The following is a 20,810-nucleotide window of genomic DNA, read 5'->3' as shown; positions in this document are numbered from 1 at the left end:
AAGCTCTCCTATTTTGTGCATAAATATTTCACATTGTTATGTCCTCTTGGTGAATTGATGCTTTTATCATTGTGAAGTGACCTTTTTATCCCTTTTATACTCTTTACTCTAAAACATACTTTTTCTGAATATATTCACACTACAGTTTACTTTTGATCAGTGTTAGTGTGTTTTAACTTTTTCTGCCCTTTTACATTTATTTAACCTATATGCTATATTTAAAGTGGGCTGTATTTTAGTGGTTGCTTTAGGGTTTATGATATACATATTTAGTTTTTCACAACCTATTTTCTAAAGATAACTATACCATTTTCTGTATAGTATAAAAACCTTTCCATAGTATATGTCTGTTCTCTCTGGTCTTTGTATGTTGACATATATTTTACTTATATATATTTTATAAGTCACACACTATGTTGTTACTATTCTTGTTTAAGTAATTATTATCTTTTAAAGAGATTTAAATATTTATCCATGTAGTTGTCTCTTCCTGTGCTTTTCAATCCTTTATGTAGATTCATCTGGAATCATTCTCCTGCCTGAAGGAATTCCTTTACTCTTTCTTGTGCTATGGGTCTCCTGGGGATGAAGTCTGTCGGTTTTCATGTCTGAAATGTCTTTATTTCACCTTCAAGTTTTAAGGTATTTTAGCAGAGTATAGAATTCTAGGTTGACAGTTTTGATCTTTCAGAACTTTAAAGACATTGTCCCACTGTCTTCTCAGTTACATTGTTTCTGGCATGAAATCTGCTTTCATCCTTGATTTTATGCAACTTGTCTTCTCTCTGGCTGCTGGTGAACTTTTCTTTGTCACTGATTTGAACAGTATGGCTATCGTGCCAAGGTGCAGTGTTCATGTTTCTTGTGCTTGGAGTTCATTGAGCTTCTTGGATTTGTAGGTGTACAGTTTCCATCAAATTGAAATTTTTTCTTCTCTTATTTTCTCAAATATTTTTTTGTCTCCCTCTGTCTCCTCTTTTTTCTGGGACTCCAATTATATGTATATAGGGCTGCTTGAAGTTGTCCCACAGTTCACTGATGCTCTGTTCATTTTCTTAGTCTTTTTTTTCCTCTAAGTTTCATTTTTGGATAGTCTCTATTGCTATGTCTTCAGTTTCACTTATATTTTTTATTGCAATATCTAATCTCTTGTTATTTCCACTCAGTGTATTTTCCATCTCACATATTGTAGTTTTAACTTCTAGAAGTTCTGTTTGGGTCTTTTTTGTTTTTAACCTTAAAAATTTTTGGCATTATACAGTTGAATATTTCTAAGTCTTGAATGTAATTAATTGGGTAGAATAATGATGCCTGCATCCAGGCAAATTAACATGAAAAGGTAGTTAAAAATTGATCAATTAAATTTTTCCAATTTTTTTTATGGTTACTGATCCATGCTTTTTTACAATTTTTATTAAATTTATTGGGGTGACATTGGTCAGTAAAATTATATAGGTTTCAAGTGTACATTTCTATAATACATCATCTATATATTGCATTGTGTGCTCACCACCCAGAGTCAGTTCTCCTTCCATCACCATATATTTGACCTCCTTTACCCTCTTTTATCACCCCTCTCCCCCCTTATCCTCAGGTAACCACTAAACTGTTACTCTGTGCCTTTTTATTGGCGAGTTCAGTCCATTTACACTTAGGGTGACTGTCGATATATGAGGATATATCTTTTGTTTTGTGTTCACTCAGTGTCTCCATTGTTTCTTTGCCTTTGTCTTTTGTCTGTTATTTTAGTTTGGTAGTATTCTGTGATTTTTCCCTCTGTTTTCTATGTCCATTGCCCTTTGCAGATTCAGACCTTTACCCACTCCCCTTTTATGTTTTTGTTGTCATAAATTATCGGATTTATAAATGAGTTCATTTCTGAGTTGCCGTTGCAAATTATCTTCTTTTTTTCTTTTTTTATGTTTTTGTTTCCTTTACCCTTTATGTTATGTTTAAGTGTTGTATAGTGCCCTATTCTGTGTAGGTCTTGCCATTTCCTGCTTCTGTCTGTCTGTCAGTAATCTTACTAAGTTTTGTATACTTCTTTTTGTTTCAGGTAGAATAATCTCCTTCAGTATTTCCTGTAATGCAGGCCTTATGGAAAATTCCCTCAGCTTCTGTATATCTGGAAAAGTCTTTATTACTCCTTCATATCTAAAGGATAACTTTGCTGGATATATTATTCTTGGCTGGTAATTTTTCTCTTTCGGTAGTTTGAATATTTGTTTCTACTCCCTCCTAGCTTGTAGAGTTTCTGCTGAAAAATTATATGGTAATCTAATGGACTTTCCTTTGTAGGATACCATCTTCTTTTCCCTGGCTGCCTTGAGAATTCTTTCTTTGTCATTAATTTTTGACAGTTTCAAAATAATGTGCCTTGGAGAAGGTCTTTTAGAATTGAGGTAATTGATGTTCTGTTTCCTTCTTGGATTCAAGGACCCAGTTCTCTCCATAGGTTTGGGAAGTTCTCATTGACCCTTTGTGTGAATAAGCTTTCGTATGCCTTCATCCATCTCTTCTCCTTCTGCTGTACCCATTATTCTTTTTTTGGGGGGGGGGTGAGGAGAACAGTGTTGGGGAATTGGGGAGGGCCACTAGCCAAGTTGTTATTCTTCAGTCTTAGTTGTGGAGGGCGCCAGTCGCTATCTGGCTGCCCATTGGCAGCTCATGGCCTCTAAACTCAAGGTGCTGTGTTCAATCTCAGTTGCGGGTGGGTGTAGCCACCATCCCATGCGGGAGTCGAACTGGCAGCCTTGTTGATAAGAGCACACGCTTAATCCCCTGAGCCATCCAAGTGGCAGCTCAGCTCAAGGTGCCGAGTTCAGTCTTAGTTGCGGGCAGACATAGCCGACCATCGAATAGGCAGTCTTGTTGTTAGGAGCACGTGCTCTCACCAGCTGAGCCATCCTGCCACCTGTTGGCAGCTCAGCGGCAGCTCAGCTTGGGCACAGCGTCCCTGGCCCATGTGGGAATCGAACCTGTGGCCCTGTTGCTCAGAGCCCACGCTCTTAAGCTAACTCTTAACCAACTGAGCCACTCGGCTGGCCCTGTACCCATTATTCTTATATTGCTCTTCCTGATGGAGTCAGATCTTTCATTCAGAGTTCTTTCATTTCTTTTCATTCTCAAGCCTCTCTCTTCTTCCATCTGCATCATTTCCAGATTTCTATCTTCAATGTCACTAATTCTTTCCTCACCTGGACAGCTTTATTTCCTAAGCTTACTATTTCATTCTCTATTTCTGTGATTGAGTTCTTCAGTTCCAGAATTCCTATTTGGTTCTTTTTTAAAATTTTAATCTCTGTGGTAAAGTATTCATTTTATTTATTGATTTTATTTCTGAGTTCATTAAACTGCCCATCTGAGTTTTCTTGCATCTCATTGAATTTTTCAGAACTGCAGTCTTAAATTCTGTCATGTAAGTCACACATTTCCCTGTCTTTAAGTTTATTTTCTGGAGATTTTTCATTTTCTTAGCTACCTTGTTACCTTGGTTATTCATGGTAATTGATGGATTATTTCTCTGCCTAGGCATCTATGAGAATGAATTCTGCAGCAGGTTGATACGAAAGGGTCTTTCTTTTGTTTTCCTGTGGGTAGCACTGAAGATTTTTATTTTCTCCTGCCCTGTTCCAGCTTCTCTCAGCAGACTCTTCCCTGGGGAGGTGGGCATCTCCTTTGTGACCAGCTTGCCTCAGTCTCAGGGCACCGCCCCCTTGGGAGGATGTAGTAGGCGACGGGGTTCTGAGACCAAGAAATCTGAGGCGCCTGCAGCCAGATGCAGAGCTGTGGGCCTCAGCAGCCCTGGGTGCCCCACTGGGATCAGCCGCAAAAGGTGGGGGCAGAGTGGACTGGGAGAGGCCGCTGGTTTGTCTTTGTTCTTCCCCAGGTAACGGTGACACTGCCAGACCACAGCTGCCTCGCCCGTATATCCTCCTTTGTCACGGGAATTAGCCACAGTGTACAACTGCCACTCAGGAACTGTCTCTCCAGTTCTCAGGGCTGTAGATATTCTGTTCTTTAATCTGACGCTGCTGCATTTTCTTCTGGGCCCGTGGCTAGCACTGGGAGGGGGGGGCGAGGCAGCCAGGCTCGCTGGCTTTGCTTCCTGCCTGGCGGTGAGGACTGTCAGACCACAGCTGTGGCATTTCTGTATTTGGTCTTTGCCCTGAGGTCTCTGACCCCATCGCTGGGTTCAGCCATATTACCATGTTTCCCCAAAAATAAGACTGGATCTTATATTAATTTTTGCTCCAAAAGACGCATTTTATTCATGTACAGAAATCTACATTTATTCAAAGACAATCATATCTGGCTGATGCTCTTAACTGGGGCTTATTTTGGGGTAGGGCTTACAGTACGAGCACCCTGAAAATCATGCTAGGGCTTATTTTCTGGTCAACACGGTATATGTTGATCACTCGGGCAGGAGTGCTCGGGGCCACAGACAGTGCACCTGCCGTCTCAACGCCTTTCTGCCCCCGGAGCACAGCGAGCGCCAGGCTGCGTCTGCATCCTCGCCCCTGCACTTGTCCCCTCCCCGCCTCCCCTGTTCCTCCTGGCTCGACGGCATTCAGGTGTTTCCATGCACGAATCTCTCAGACATGTTTGTGTGTTGCACAGGGAATCCTTTGTTAAATTATTGCTGTTCAACTTGTTGTAACTTCAAGGGGAGAGATCAAGGGGGACCCCTCATGCCGCCATGTTTCTGACATCACCTAGGTCTTCTTTAAAAAAACAAAAACATTTTCCATGTCTCTCTTTAACAAGCTGAATCTTCCCTCTAGCTACATGGAATACAGTACAATAACTTTTAATGTCCATGTCTGCTCATTCTAACATCTCCACCAGCCCTGGGCTGATTTTGCTTGATTCATTTTTCTCCTTATTACGGATTGTATTTTCCTGCTTCTTGGCCTGCCTGGTAATTTTTGATTGGGTGCCAGCTATTGTGAATGGTGCTGAACATTTTTGTATTCCTATAAACATTGATGAGGCTTATTCTGGGATCCAGTTAAGTTACATGGAAACAGATTGGTCCCTTCAGGCTTTGTGGTTGAAATTTGTTGGGGCAGGACCAGAGCAGTGTATTGTCTAGACTTACTCTCTGCTACGAAGAAGAGCCTCCTGAGCACTATCCCCTAGCCCCGTGAATTACGAGCGTTTCTCGTCAGGCTGACGGGAACGCACGTTCACCCCGTGGTGGTTTTGGCTGGCGTTCCCCTCTTCCTTTCCGGTGTTTTTCCCCTCACATGGATGCACTCGGCAGTGCTCGGGGGCTCTCTGTAGCTCTCCTCTCCAGCACTCGTCCCTGAAAACTCGAGACGCCATGGTCTCAGCTCTGTCTCTTCAAATCAGGGCTCACCAGGCTCCACCTGGTTTCCACCCTGCACCTCGGAAACTCGCAAGGCTGTGAGCTGGGGTAGCCCTAGGGCTTAGTGCGTTTGTTTTCTGACCCTCGGGTCAGCCTCCTTTGTTACCTGCTGTTCAGTGTCTGATGTTCAATGTACTGTTTCATGTGTTTTGATCACAGTTTTAGTTGTTTCAGGCAGGAAGGTAAATTCAGCCCCTGTTGGTCCATCTTGGCCAGAGGCAGAGGTCCTCTGTCAGCTGTGTTGGTTTAGACTAATCAGGTCCTACTTCTAGCGGTGGAGTGAGGCCAAGCCTACCCAAACCACGTGGGTGCTGCACAGCATGGGAGAGGTGTTGGGAGAACCCACCAGTGTCCACCATGAAATCTTTTGTATGTGAAAGAAGTAATGTTTTAAAAGCAACTCAAAGCCTACCTACCGATGCTTGCTTTAATAATCTGTGGTACATACAGGAAATTGAAACCTACGTCGTATAAGAAAGTATGAGAGAACTATTTATGTACTAAAAGGCATGTTGTTAAATGAAAAACATGTTGCAGGCTAGCGTACATATTAAACGCCTTTTGGGTAAAATGGAGGTGGGGAATAAGAATCTATATTCGTGCTTATTTAAAGATGCATAAAAAAACTAAGAAATGGTTTTCTGTTGAGAGAATAAATGGGAACTAGGCAGATAGTAGACAGGGATGGGGAGTATTTACTAACTTCCATTTTAATGCTTGTTGATTTTTGAACCACATGAATATATTACATATTCAAATATAAAAAGGAAAGATTTTGAAGAATTCTTTCTTCAAGAATTTTGAAGAATAGAAAAATACTTGCAATAAAAGCAAAATTTAAATAAATACATAAGTATGCACATTGATTATGACACCTCTGTAAAATATATACACAGGCATACAAAGTATAAAGAAAGGCAGAAAAATAAAAAGAATTTATGTGCTAAGTTGAAGTTTTTTTGTATTCCAGCTGTTGTGTTAATGTTTGTAAAATTTATTGAAAGGCAGTTGAATTGATGAAAATAAATAAATGCAAATATTTGGTAGGGATTAAAATGAACTGTCTTCTTCCACCTCAGCAGAAATGACTCTAGCAGAGGATGCCACCCCAGCCTGCGAGCCCTGGGCCCACAGCACACACCCAGCTCCGCTGAGCCCAGAGGATTTTAAGCATGTCGGGCTCACCAAGGCTGTTCTGTCAGCCCACACACAGAAGGAAGAGCAGAACTACGTTGATAAATTCCGAGAAAAGATCCTGTCGTCACCCTACAGCTCCTATCTGCAGCAAGAAAGCAGAAGCAAAGCGAAATTCTCATATGTTCAAGGTAGTTGAATTTTTAAAAATGTATTCCATTTATCTACATAGCTGTCAATTTTATAAGCCCTGTGTCAGTACGGGGAGATAATAGGGTGAAGAACGGGGGTTCTGTTTGTAAGGAACTGATTGAGAGATGTTGAAATAAACCTGTATCAACGATTTGTTATCTCGAATCTCTTCTAGATGTGAGAAGCTGATTTTGTAAGAAACTGATTGAGAGATGCTGAAATAAGTGTTTATTTTATAGCAGGATCGTGTTCATCCTTTTAAAGCTACTTTTTGCCATCCCTGAGTAGAAATATTTAGTATTGGCTAATGTTTATTCCTCGGTAATTTTCCTGTAGTAACCTGTAAATGGCATCCTTCTCTTCCTTCGGAGGTTTAGATGTTCGTAATATGCCTCCCTCTATCCTTGTAGGCGAGTCCGCTTCCAAGCCGAGCAGATCAGCCGGCTGCAAGAAGGGGAAGCACAGGCGGAAGATGCTGCCCGTGCCACTGGACAGCCATGGCGCTAAGGGCGCCCTCTGTCCCCCCGGCGGAGGAGAGGTCCAGAACACGCCACTCTGGTGCCCTGCCCCGGCTTCTCCTCACGCCCCCGGCCTGTCGTTCCCGGCCACAGTGATGGTTCCCAGCCCGGCCCCTTATCTCGCACCAGCGTTTCCCCTCCCAGCTGTGACCTCTCTGGGTGGAGAACACGCAGCCTCAGTAACTGCACTAGACTGCCTGCCCTTATCCAGTGGCTTGCGGTCTTTTCCGGCCCTCCCTGCTCCTCACTTAGGTACTTTCATGACCGTTTTCCTGCCTGCCCCTCCTGTGTGTCCTCTCTCGGCCCCATCATTCTCTCCATATCCGTTCCGGGAAGCACCAGGCTCTTTGGAAATACCACCCTCAGTGTCAGCAATGGCTCCAAGCCTGGAAGCGCCGTCTCCAGCCGTCAGCCACAGGCAAGCTGCGGACAAGTGGGAAGCCCAGAGTGGAGAGCCCGCGTTCCTGAACTCGAGGAGCAGCTCGCCCCTGCAGCTCAACCTGCTGCAGGAAGACACGCCCAGGTCCTGCGAATCCGCAGATCAGATGAGAAGGGACATGTGCCCAGAGGCAGAGTGTGTAAGTGGCACGAGCTTTCAACACACGAGTGAGAAAAGCAGCCTGGGTCCTCTCAGTAAACTGAGGCTCTTCCCCGGGGCCTCCCCACGGTGGCCAGAGTGGGTACTTGCTGCTGTGGCTGAGACAGCTTGTTCTGCTCGCACGTACACCATGGCTTCCTGGCCCCACTTCAAAAGCAGGAAGGAAAGAATCTTTCTTCCAGAGTGCTCTTTCAAATCTCCTATATGTACTAAGTTTGCCTCTCCTTTAAAATTTGATATCCAGGCATTAAACTTGACCATTGCCTCTAGAATATATTTTCTTACCTACAACTGGGGTAGTGGTCTGGTAAGACAGGGATAAGCCATATACTGACAGGACATGAGTTTAGCAACTTTCTTTTTTCAGTTGTAGGTGGAGGGGGTAAGAGCCATTTATTGTCAATACTTATGAGTAAAGTAGGCAGTTTGTAATTTCATATTCATACATGTCACCTTCAAAAATGAAAAATTTGGGTTCAGTTTCCTTTAGCGTTTCATCCCTCTACCTAAAAAGTCGTTCTGAAATCATCAGGTTAAAATTTGGAATATGATGTTCATATATTTAGGTATAGGATCCAAGATGAGTGTGAATGTTTACAGTTTCTCTTCAGTCTTCCCTTCAAGGTATACTGTTTTTTACAGATGACCCAAATCAAGAAAATCGGATGACCTAAAGCCAGAAAATCGGCTCAATTTTGAAAGCCTGATATTAGTGCAGTTGATAGACATCTAATGCCTGGCTGTGTATCCCCGTGAGCAGAGCCTGGGCTAAGAACCAAGACGAGGGTTCAGGTCCCAGCCCAGTCACTTGTTAGGTGGCTTCGCTTAGACAAGTCATTTAACCTAGCTTTGCCTTTGTTTCCTTATTTGAAAAATGGAACAATTAATACTGCATAGCATCCTGAAGATTACGTGAAGTGACATTTATGTAGTTCTTCCCATGCAATGTAAGCTCTAGGATAGCTGGAACTTTTGTTCACTGTTATTTTCCTAGTATTGGGAACACTAATACTAGTGTTAATATATATATAAAATGTATAAAATGTTCAGCATATATTTTCTGAATGACAAGTAACAAAAGCACAGCTGTAGAGTCTGTCACAGACTCTAGAGTCTGTAGAAGGTGCTCATAACACACTAGTACCTTGAATATTAATACAAAGGCACTTGGACCACGTTCTTGGGAACAGGCTGAAAAATGTTTTCTTAGGTGTATATGTTTATTTTGTTCTGTTTAACATGTGAAGGTGAAGATCCACATTATTTTGTAACATGATGCTTGAGATGTTCAATTTTTTTCTTGTGTTTGTCCTTTCTAGCCGTGTGTGATTGGCATCGGCGGGAATAAGAACAGTCATTTTACTGCCAGGGACCCGTCCACGGTGCCCCTTCTCGGGGCATCTCCATCTGGGTCTGGCTCTGCAGCTTCAGGTAGGGATCAAAGTAACAAAGTCTTCGAGCTCTGTTGCCAGGTGTTCACCGCCGAATGGGCTGTTTGGTTTGGGCACGGGTGTGGACGTAAAGTATATCTTCCTTTTTGTAAGCTTTATTGGGGTGTATTTACATACAGTAAAATACACCTGATTTAGGTGTTTAAAACAAGAATTCCAACAAATGTATACATTAGTGTCACCACCACCACAGTCACCAGATAGAACATTTCCATCCCCCGGGAAATTCTGTGACCCTTTGCAGTCAGGCCCTGCCCTGATCTCTCACTTCTGGCAACACCAATTTGCTTTCTGTCACTAGTTCTGTTTTTCCTACAATTTCATATCAGTTGAATCACCCAGCATGCAGCCTTTCGTGTCGGGATTCTTGCAGTGAGCTTAATGCTGTTGAGACTCATCCTTATTGTCTGGATCAGTAGTCCCTTTTCATCGCTAAGAAGAACCACACTGTATGGCTGTCCATTCACCAGTGTCCATATCATTGATGGCTGTTGGGTTTCCAGTTTGAGCTACTTAGGAATAATGCTGCTGTGAACATTTGAGTCTGAGTCTTTTTGTGCATATGTTTTCTTTTCTCTTGCGTAAATACCTAGGAATGAAATTGCTAGGTCATGAGTGTGGTTAACTTCATAAGAAAATGCCAAACTGTTTTCCACAGTGGCCATACCTTTTTGCATTTTTACCAGCAACATATGAGCGCTCCAATCTGCAATACATCCTGGCCAGCACTGGGTATTGTCCGTCATTTATTTTAGCCATTCCAGTGGGTATATAGTGATACCTAATTGTGGTTTTAATGTGCATTTGCTTATCAATTAATGGTGTTGAGTATCTTTGAATGTACTTTTTGCCATCATATGTGTTCAAGTTTTTTGCCCATTTTTTTGTGGGCTGGGGGGCTATTAGTTTCTTCTTGAGTTGTAAGAGTTCTGTAGATACTGTGGATACAAGTCCTTTATCAAATATTTGTTTTGCAAAATTCTCCTTCCTGTGTGTGTGGTTTGCCTTTTCATTTTATTACTTCTTATTTTTATCTTCATTTTGAAAAGCAAAAATTTTTTTTAATTTTGATGACATTCAATTGATCGATTTTTTTTTTCCTTTTATATAAGTTGTGCTCATGTGTTCTTTTTAAGAAATCTTTGCCTATGCCAAAGTCAGTAAAATGGTCTCCTGTCTTGGAAGTTTTATAGGTTTTGCTTTTATAGTTAAGTCTGTGATCCATTTGCAGATAATTTTTATATATGGTGTGAGGTTAGGGTCAATATACTTGCCTTTGCATATGGATATCCAATTGTTACTGCCCCGTTTGTTGAAAAGACTGATCTCTCTTTCCCCCACTGAATTACCATGGCACCTCTGTTGAAAATAAACTTGGGTCTGTTTCTTGACTCTGTTCTGTTTATCTTAATGGTTAGCTTTAGGGTAATCCCACGCTTTTTAGAGTAGTATAGCTTTCAAGTAAGTCTTCAACTCTGGTGGGTTAAGTCCTCCAAATTTATTCTTCTTTTCGAAATAATTTTGGATAGTGTACACCCTTTGACCATGTAAATTGTAGAATCAGGTTACTGGCGTCTATAAAAAAGCCTGCCTGCTGGGGTTTTGATTGACATTGTGTTTGGGAATTATCACCCTAACAGTATTGAATCTTCTAATCCATGAGCATGATACGTTTCTCTTTCATGTAGGTCTTTAAATTTTCTCAGCAATGATTTGTAGTTCCCCATGTACAGGTTTTACATGTATTTTGCTAAATTTATCCCTAAGGATTTCGTATTTTTGATGCTTTAGCAAATGACATTTTAAAGTTCCAATTTCCAATTGTTTGTTGGTAGCATGTAGAAATCCAGTCAAATTTTGTATTTTGAGCTTTGTATTCTGCAATCTTGCTGAACTCGATTAGTTTTTAGTAGCTCTTTTGTAGATTCTGTAGGACTTTTCTACATAGACAGTCTTGCTATCTGCAAATATGGTTGTACTTCTTCCTTTCCAATCTGTATGCCTTTATTTATTTGTCTTGCCTTATTTGACTGGCTAGGATCCCAGTACAGTGTTGAATACACTTGGTGGGACAGGCATTCTTACCTTGTTCACCATCTTAGGAGGCAAGGAGTCAGAGTTTCGCCATTAAATACGATGCTAAATGTAGGTTTTCCTTAAATGTTCTTTATCAGTTAAGATTGTGGAAGTTCCTTTCTACTGTTAATTTGCCAAGATGCTTTTCCTACATCTACTGAGATAATCATATGCTTTTTCTCCCTTATTTTATCAATATGGTGAATTACATTAATTAATTTTCAAATATTAAATTAACCTTGTACTCAGGTCATCTGATTTTATCCTTTTAATAAATTCGATAGCCTACTGTTTTGTTAAGGATTATTGCACCTATTTCTGAGAAATATTGGTCTATTGTTTTCTTGTAATGTCTTTGTCTGGTTTTGGTATCAGAGTAATGCTGGCTTAAAAAACATTGGGAATGATTTCCTCCTCTTTTGTTTTCTGCAAGACTGTGTACTCAATGGATATTATTTACAATATATCTTCCTTCTATGTTTGGTAGGATTCACCAGTAAAGCCATCTGGGCCTGACGTTTTCTTTGTGAGAAGGTTTTTTAAAACAACGTATTTAATTTATTTAATAGATAGGGCTCTGTTCAGGTTATCTGTTGCTTCTTGAATGATCTTTGGTAAGTTGTATTTTTCAAGGCGTTTGCCCATTTCTTCTAAGCTGTCAAATTTACTGTCATTAAAGTTGTTTATAATATTCTCTTATTTTAATGACCATAGAATCTATAGTAATCTTACTGCTGGTATAATAAATATTTCCTGATTATTCTGACTCTATGTTTACCAATTTCATTAATTTGTCAAGCAACTTCTCGTTTCATTGCATTATTTTTTCCTATTGATTTTTGGTTTTGTATTTTATCAATGTCTGCTCTAATCTTTATTATTTCTTTTCTTCTGTTTACTTTGGATTTGATTTGCTCTTTTTCTAATTTCTTAAGGTAGGAAGTTTAGACCATGGATTTGAGATTATTTTTCCTCCTGATATAAACATTTAATGTTTTTAATTTCCCTGTAAGCATTGCTTTAGCTGCATTGCTCAGATTTTGATATGGATGTTTATATTTTCATTCAGTCTAAAATGTTTTCTAATTTCCCATGTGTTATTTTCTTTGACCATAGGTTATTAGAAATGTATTTAATTTCCTAATATTTTGGGGATTTTTCCAGGTATTTTATTGGTTTCTAAGTTCATTGCAGTCAGAAAACATTATTTGTATATATTTTTAATTTACCAAGGCTTGTTTAATGGTCCAGAATTTGGTCTGTCCTGAGAAATGTTTCATGTGCACTTGGAAAGAATGTGTGTTCTGCAGTCTGAGTAGTGTCTTCTATAAATGTAAATTAGATCAAGTTGGCTAATGTTGGTCCAGCCTTCAACATCCTAACTGATTTTCTATCTACTTGTTTTATCAGTTATTAAGACAGAGCTATTAAAATGTCCAGATATAATTGTGAATTAGTCTCTTCTTTTCTTGCAGTCCAATCAGTTTTTGTTTCATATATTGCAAAGCTCTTTTATTGGGTCCATACACATTTAAGATTGCTATGTCCTTTTGATGACTTGATCCTTTTATTATGAAATGTACCTTGCTTTGAAATCTATTTTGATACCAGTGTATTCACTGGTGTTTGATTAGTGTTTACATGGCATATTTTTTCATCTTTTTACTTTTAACTTACATGTGTCTTTATATTTAAAGTTGATTTTAGGTAACCACCATATTATTGGGTATTGCTTTTTTTTTTAAGATTTTTATTGGGGAATGGGAACAGCGCTGGGGAATTGGGGGAAGGGGAACAGACAAGTTGCTGTCCTTTTGTTCTTCAGTCTAGTTGTGGAGGACGTTGCTTCACTGGCCCAAGTTGGCACCATCATTGTGCTCTTCCCGGGTGAGGCAGATCAGTCGCCGGCTTCTGGACGGCTGCTCACAGCGGCTGCTGGCCGCTCACGCTGGCTGCTGGCTACACACAGTAGCCCATGGCAACCCACTGCAGCAGGTGCTGCAGCCTACGCCGTCGCCAGCGACTCACGGCAGCCCAGCTCCAGGTCGAGCTGCTGTTCAGCATCTTAGCTGTAGAGGGCAGTGTCAGTGGCCTTCATATGTGGGATCTGAACCAGGGCCCTCTGGTGTCCCAAGCCAGCTCTTAACCACCATGCCACTCGGCCAGCCCGGGTATTGCTTTTTTATCCATATGAAAATCTCTGCCTTTTAATTGGAGTACTTAGACCATTTACATTTAATGTAATTGTTGACATGGTTAAATTAAATCTTCCATTTTTGTTACTTATTTTATGTTTTATTATCTTCTCTTTCTTCCTTTTTTCTTCCTGCCCTCCTACTTTTTGGTGTGTATTTTTAATTATTTTATTTTCTCTCCATTATTGGCTTCTGAGCTATACCTCTTTTCTTTCTTTCTTTCTTTCTTTTTTTTTCTTTCTTTTGTTCGTTTGTTCATTCTTTCTTGTCATTGCTTTAGGATTTAAAGTGTACCTTATTTACCACAATTTACTTTCAAATATTATTCCCTATTATATCACTTTATGTCTAAGAACCCTAAAACGGAATACTTCCATGTTCCCTTCTTGTCTTTTGTGCTGTTTTTATCATACATTTTACTTCTTCATGTATTATAAACTCATGAGAAAATTGTTATTGTTTTTGCTTTAAATAGTCCATTACCTTTTAAAGGGATTTTTTTAATGAGGAAAATGTCTTTTATATTTACCCATAAACTTACTTGATTAAAATATTAGAGAGATACTTTGTTTTGTTTTGTTTTAATTGTTCCAAAGTTGATGGGAAGGATATAGAAGGGTCAGATCCAAGATAGGAAAGGAACGATCCGTATGGCTCCATAGCAGCCATAAAACGATGGTTTTTCTTTTGTAACAGGAGAAAAGTGAGGGGAGAGTGCAGACATGAGTAAGTTTATGTTTGGTATCAGGATAATGAGCTTCCTTTCTAAGGGCTTCTGCTTTTTCCTTATAGGAAAAAATGAGGGGGGAGACAGGACAGTAGGAAGTGGTCATTGCCGGGGATGGACTCGTGCGCTGACCAGAGGACTAGGGCAGGGTTTCCAGGCTCTTGGATGATGCTTTTGGTGATGATGAATTTATTGTAGAACCAATTCACCCTGTTCTGTGTGACTTTCTCCATGTCTTTGCTTTCTTGGGTGTTAGGTGAGAACAGAATTGACCATTGGCTTTAGTGCAGTTTACATTTTGATAGTTGTGGGAAGTTGGAGGGAAAAGGAAGCCCAAGGTTTCGCAAAGAGCATTAGTGAATGATGGCCTTTGTGCTCTAAGCTGAATGGCTAAGGCACTGTTCCACATTTGTAATCTAACAATTGAACAAGCAAATGACAAAGTGAAGCTGAGATGTCAGCAGATTAGGACATGGAGCTGAGATGGAGCAGTTCTGGGTGGTGATAAGGCCTTGAGAGTGCATATCTCAGGAGGACTGAGAAAGATCTTAGAGGCTCAAGGAACTGGAAGGCTCAGGTGACCTGGGATGATGGCTGGGCTGCGTGGTGAAGAAGGCTGTCGGCTAGTGGCCGAAGTCTTTGAGGAATGAGTGTCAAGTTGGCAAATCAGTCCCTGGAAGGTATTGTCTAATTTATTATTGTTGTTGATTTTTTATAGGAAGCAGTGACAGCAGTATATACTTTGGTAGTAGTGATTATTCCTCAGAAATCACCCCAAACGGGCAGCAGTCTCAGGATGTACCGAAAAAAGAAGCATTTCCCAATTCAGCTGAAGAGTCCATCTGGAGAATGATAAAACAAACACCTGAATGCATTCTAATGACATATCAGGTACCTGAGAGGTAAGAAAGCACTTTAGAAAGCCCTCTTTTATATGAGTTTTTTAGTGGTTTAAGTGTCTGTTTGTATAATACAAAGTGATTTCTAGAGAAACGTATTTTCAAATTCATTTATTTGAAGTCACATGACGAATGGTTTCCTAAACAGTGGTTACAGGGGTAGTCCTACACATCTGCAGATCCAGACTAAATAAGCACGTTTCGCATCATGAGATGAGAGAACAAAGAAAGCAGTGCTTTCCAAGATGGCACACAAGTGTAGGAACTTTTCTTTTTGGACTCTGGATTTTTTTTTCCATTCTAAGAGTAGAACTAAAGGGAATCTGTTTCTTCTATATGTCTCATTAAAACACTCTACAGCTGGTTTCCACCAAGAAAAAGAGGTCTAGCTTTATTACCAAGTTGACAAAGAAATGATTCAGTTATTTTTAATGTGTACATCATGTATGCATGTCAACAAGAAATATGAAGTATATTATAAAACAAAAAGAATTGCTATTCCTAGATGACATGAAAGGAACCCTGGGCCTCATTCAGGACTATAAGGTTTTGTTTGTTTGTTTGTTTGTTTTTAGAGTTAAAGACATTGTCCTGAGAGAAGACCTGGAGAAGCTGGAAAGCATGCGGCCACAGCAGCCACAGTTTTCTCACGGGCAGAGGGAGGAGCTGGCCACGGTTCATCCTTGGATTCAGAACCGGACCATCCCTCAGGAGATAGACACGCAGGTAAGCGCGGTCATGGTGTCGTCGCAGGTGCAGACACAGGCTGTGTTCTAGGCACGTAACATACATTGCATGATCCCACCGGAAATTTGACTCACAGTCACTTCTGCAGTAGGTGGCGTCATCCCTCCCTTACCAATACACAACAGAGTAAGGTATTCAGATATGAGATAATTTGCAGATGGTCACACAGTTCATCAGATTTTGAGTATAGGTCTTTATGGCTCCCAAGTTTTTTTTTCTTCCACCAGTTGGAATATTATGGGACTGTAGGAGTAAAGACACCGCCTGTGATGTGTGATTGACTGGGGAGGAGAGGGCAAAGAGATTTACATTTCAAATAGGCATGCGTGTTTGAAAAGAGTTAAAACTCAAGATGTAAGATTCACACCAGAGGTCGTGTTCATACCTGGCGGGAATTTCCGTGGGACCCCAGTGGTCTTTGTGCTGCTATGAGGTCTTCACAGTGAGGTCATACGTGAGCGGCCTGAACAGTGAAGCTGTGATTTACGGTGGTCCCAGCAGTTGGTTCCGTGCCGATGGTTGGGACTGTCGTGGGAGGTGATGTGCGAAGTTAAAAATTATAACAAGGGAATAAACTGAGGTGTCCAAAGAAGTGCATATTAAAACTTATGGGTAAACAAGTCATTGGCGTTCTCCCCACCCCCATTTTTAAAGAAAAGAACGAGTGCCTGCTCTTAAAGGCTGGCTGGATATGGTCTCACCAAAAAGAGGAGCCCGCTGGTTACCATAAGCAAAGTCTTTATTGGTTAATCATTGTTTTTCTGGTTTTTGAGTAGAAGGGTATATGAAGAACGTGACCCCAAACAATTTAAACAAAAGCTTTTACACAATTGCTGTCATTTATTTACCTTCTAATAATGAGGAATGAGCCATAGTGGGTATTCTTAGACATGAGTAGGGGGGGGGGAGTTACAGGTTGCTCGGCCAGCATTTTACTGATTTTAAATCTTTGCAGATGACATTACATCAAATAACCTGTCTGTTCTGGTTCTTTCTTGGAGGGCTGCGTCACTTGCGAAAAGGAAGACTCAATTGGTGATGCTGTAGAGTCCTGTGGTCAGGAGCCAGCAGAAGACAGCAGCTGAGTGACCCTGAATATGTGCCCGCACACCCCCTCGGGCACCTGCCGCACAGCTGGACATCTTTGTGTCTCTAAACCCCTGACTCTTAAATGACCATGACGTTATCGTTGAATGTTAAGGTTTTTCCTTCTTGGTTTTTCAATAGACAACCATTTTTCTGAAGCAGACATTGTACATAGAATCTTTTACTTGTCCTTGTTCCTGTCTTAAGACTATCTCTGGGCTCTCTTTGTAGTTTAGCTGTCTTCTCAGGAGATTGGATGGCTTCTAAAAAGGTGTGTGTGCAGCAAAACTTTATTTCAGGTGTCACCCAAAATGAACTCTAGTTAGACACATAGCTGGAAAACGCCCCAAGCCTTAGCCTCGCTAATTTTGTTTTATTGTTACATAAATCATTTCCCCCTGTTAGAGTAGGAGAAGAAATCCCACCTGTGGGCCACATACTTTTCATAATGGTTTCATAAATTCAGCATCTGGTCTTTGCACAGCTTGATGCTTCTCCTCCATAATGAAGATCAAACATTATAGTTTTCTTAAAACACAAGTCACTTTACTATTTACCAAGATTAAAATATACTGCCCATAGAAATACCTAGTTCTGAAGGTTTGAAGGTTGCATTTTGACCTTTGTTCTTATAGATGCCTTTCTTTTTGATTTTCCACTTTCCACTGAAATCCTTAGTCTTATCTTAAAAATCAATCAGCTTACAATGAGCTTATTCCTCAGAGAATTCAAAGTAGCTTTTGCTCGTATCATTTTAAAACAAAAGAGCTTCTAACTCAATGGCATTTCCCTTTTTAATGTTTTTGTTTTTAAAATAATGATTGTAAAAATATTCAAAAGTTTTGTTAAAAATTAATATCGTTTTTATATGCGTCTGTGTTTAAATGTGTTTAAACCAAAACTGACAGTTAACTCCTTCTTTCCAACCAATTTACACAAAAAAAGGTCTCCACCCCTGCCAGAGGCCTGATTGGCACTGACTTTGGTTTGCCCTTAAACAGGGGTAAGTGTTGGGGGGCTGCACAGTGAGAAAGGGGTCTGCAGGAACTCAGTAGTCCTAGCCAAGGGGGGCCGCAGAGCCTGCTGTCTACACCCACTGTAGTCGTGTCTTCTAAGAAGAGTGGGTTCTTTACATCATCAGTTACCTCCCTGTCCTGCAGAGAAGTTGATGGCTCCTTCCCAGACTTGGAGTGACATGTGCAACTCACACCCAAGTAGTCCAGAAAAAGCAAATAGAAAAAATGAAAGTTATAGTAACCTTTTATCTTTATGTAACATGCAACAAACTAACTTATTTTTCTTTGTTGTTGTGTTTTTTGTTTGTTTTATTTTGTTTTAGGAAAATACTTCTTCCTCCTTTCTAGTTTTATAGCTTTTTATAAAATGCATCCTGATAATAACTAGGAAAATGGACCTTTTTATCCGCGATGACTGCTGGGCCCTGATTCTCGATCCCCGTAGCTTAGATTTTTTCCTAGAAGGTAATTCTCTCTTAAGGTGTCAGAACCATTTTCAAATGCTGCCTCTCACATTTCTTGGAATTTTCTACTATTAAGCAGTTCCATGCAAATATTCCTGTTTTATGAATGATAACTCTCATATTTTACTCCATCTTGATGGTTAAATAATTTCTGAAGCCCTTGTTGTGTTGGCCAAGTTATGTGGTCTTTTTGCTTTTGGTGGAAAAAATCGGATTTGAAAATATTAATCATCCTGGAATATTGTCCATCAGCAGAATCATTGTGACCTTCTGTAGTGATAAGATTTTTAATTTGTGTAAGTCAGAAATGGCATGAAGCTGTCAGCGGATGATTCTGCATTCGTGTATGCATATTTTAAACCTTATGTTCTCTAGTAATACATGCCCTTCTCTTCCATTCTTTCTGGATATTCCTCTAAATCTGCTTACTTCTTTGCCTTAGTACACGTTTTATGGAGTGTACACTATATTAGGCTTGATTTGAAACCGGTGCTTGTTGTAGGCAGATCTCTAAAACCACTTAGTATTCTCGGATTTGGACAGGTAGACTCGTTGGTGCGTTTAGAGACTGGACCGCGACGCTCCCACTGCCGAATGTGAGGGATCGAGGCCCAGCAGTGCCACCACCGCCCCCCAAGGGGGCTCGGCCCAGTTGTACACTTTGTTGTTCAAGTTTATTAACTTTTTGTATTAATGACTATAGAAATTGGTGATAAGAAATGTATATTACAGGCTTCAATGTTTACATATATGTTACCCAGAAGGCTGTATTTTCTTGTGTAAGAGGTCAGGATTTATGAAAAACAATGCTATGTGAACGGAAGCGTTCTGCAATTCAGTCAAATTTCATGATAATTCACAAGGTAAATGTAATGCAAATTGAAATTTTGTTTCAACTGAATTTAAAATCAGCTGTGTGAATTTGCTTGTTTTTAATGGTTATTAATATTTTACTTGGGTATCTTTTTTAAGTAAAAACAATAAATAAACTGTGTACATATAAAACTTGAGAAATGTCCTTGCACTGTATCAGCAAACCTCTGCTCCGAGTCTGTATTTTATGTCATTTAGAAATGTTTGTTAAGATACTCTGAAAGGTGCTCAAGTTAGTTTCGTGCTCTAGGCACCACCTGCTGTCAGCATTGCCAGACGTGTGTGAGGCCCCGTGGGGAAGGCCCGGCATTTCCAAACTCATTGTCTTACTGAGTCCTCGCTTCAACTCTGAAGAACTGACTGGGTCCTGATTTTAATGCCTAATTTATAAAATTCAATTACCCAAATTCTTTCAGATTCTGTAGTGAGGCTGCATTTCACCCAGTCTGTGTCACTGGCAGCAACCAAATCTCAAAACTAACACCTGAAACAAGATCCTGACACCGCCAGGCCTTTTTCAGTGGGAACCCTCTAATCATGTGCAGCTCTCTCTGACAAAACAGTGACAACACAGAGAAGGAAAGAGGGCTTAGTGTGTGCTATTCCAGCAGGAACCGTCGGAATGCTCTCCACGAATTCCCTCAATGCTCATGGGCATTGAGCACTGTGACTACCCTCATTTGATAGCGAAGGACCCCGAGGTGGACGAGGCACAGAACTTGGCCAAGGACTCCCAGCTGTGTGTGTTGGGAGAGGGGATTGGAACCCCGTAATGTGGGTCCAGAGCCCCATTGTGAGGATATTAGCCTAATATCACTAAAATGAGGGAGGGATTTTAGAATTATACACAATGGCATTCCACCTTAAATTCTTTCTGGTGTTATAAATATCAAATAGTTTCATGGTTCCAGGGTTCTGTTTAGTTAACTAGCGTTAGTTTAATTGCAATAGAGACGCCACAGTGTCCCCACAGCTACACATGCCAGCGTGTGCCTGAGATGACGCAGCCATCTCGAGTTTAAAACATCTGCTGGTTGGTTCTTGGCATGTTCAGTAAGGAAAGAAAAGCCCACGCTGTGGAAGGTTTCTGATGGCTGCTGACAAGATCAGTAGCAAGTGTGTGTGGCGGCCTTCCCTCCCGGGCCGCGTGTCAGTCGGAACGGCAGAGCTAAGCAGGGACGCTCGAGAGTCTCACTAGGAATTGCGCTCTCCCGTGGGCCTGGCTCTGTGCCGCACGGAGCTCGGGAGCTCACGGTGCGCATTCTACACTGTCCAAGCTACGTTTCTGTAGACGCCTTCACAGCATGTACAACACCCACACCAGTGGTTTTTAAAAATTAACAAACCAGGCCATTTCTTCCATTCCAGTCTTAAGTCCCATCTAAGCGTTCTACTCTGTAAGACAGATTATGAAGGCATTTTTCTAGCATAAGGAAACTGAGGTCAACAAGTTCAGTGTT

General features: G+C 40.7%; 1 protein-coding gene across 4 annotated transcripts in view; it reads left to right on the top strand.

Annotated features, from left to right (window-relative positions):
• PER3 (period circadian regulator 3) overlaps positions 1-19,485 on the top strand; it is a 70,812-nt gene extending 51,327 nt beyond the window's left edge. For 3 of the 4 annotated variants that reach the window (XM_019660397.1, XM_019660395.1, XM_019660398.1), the window contains 6 exons: positions 6,454-6,699; positions 7,111-7,796; positions 9,136-9,247; positions 14,984-15,167; positions 15,740-15,890; positions 16,913-19,485. In XM_019660397.1, the coding sequence (XP_019515942.1) occupies positions 6,454-6,699; positions 7,111-7,796; positions 9,136-9,247; positions 14,984-15,167; positions 15,740-15,890; positions 16,913-16,996 (1,463 nt within the window). In that variant the 3' untranslated portion in view covers positions 16,997-19,485. The remainder of the gene's footprint in view (positions 1-6,453; positions 6,700-7,110; positions 7,797-9,135; positions 9,248-14,983; positions 15,168-15,739; positions 15,891-16,912) is intronic. The other variant, XM_019660396.1, reaches the window with a different exon arrangement.
• Positions 19,486-20,810: the final 1,325 nt, after the last annotated feature.

The sequence above is a fragment of the Hipposideros armiger genome, unplaced genomic scaffold (assembly GCF_001890085.2).
Source record: "Hipposideros armiger isolate ML-2016 unplaced genomic scaffold, ASM189008v1 scaffold_316, whole genome shotgun sequence".
NCBI classification, from domain to species: domain Eukaryota; kingdom Metazoa; phylum Chordata; class Mammalia; order Chiroptera; family Hipposideridae; genus Hipposideros; species Hipposideros armiger.
The sequence above is the reverse complement of the archived record's forward strand: the minus strand, read 5'-3'. Positions and strand labels throughout refer to the sequence as shown.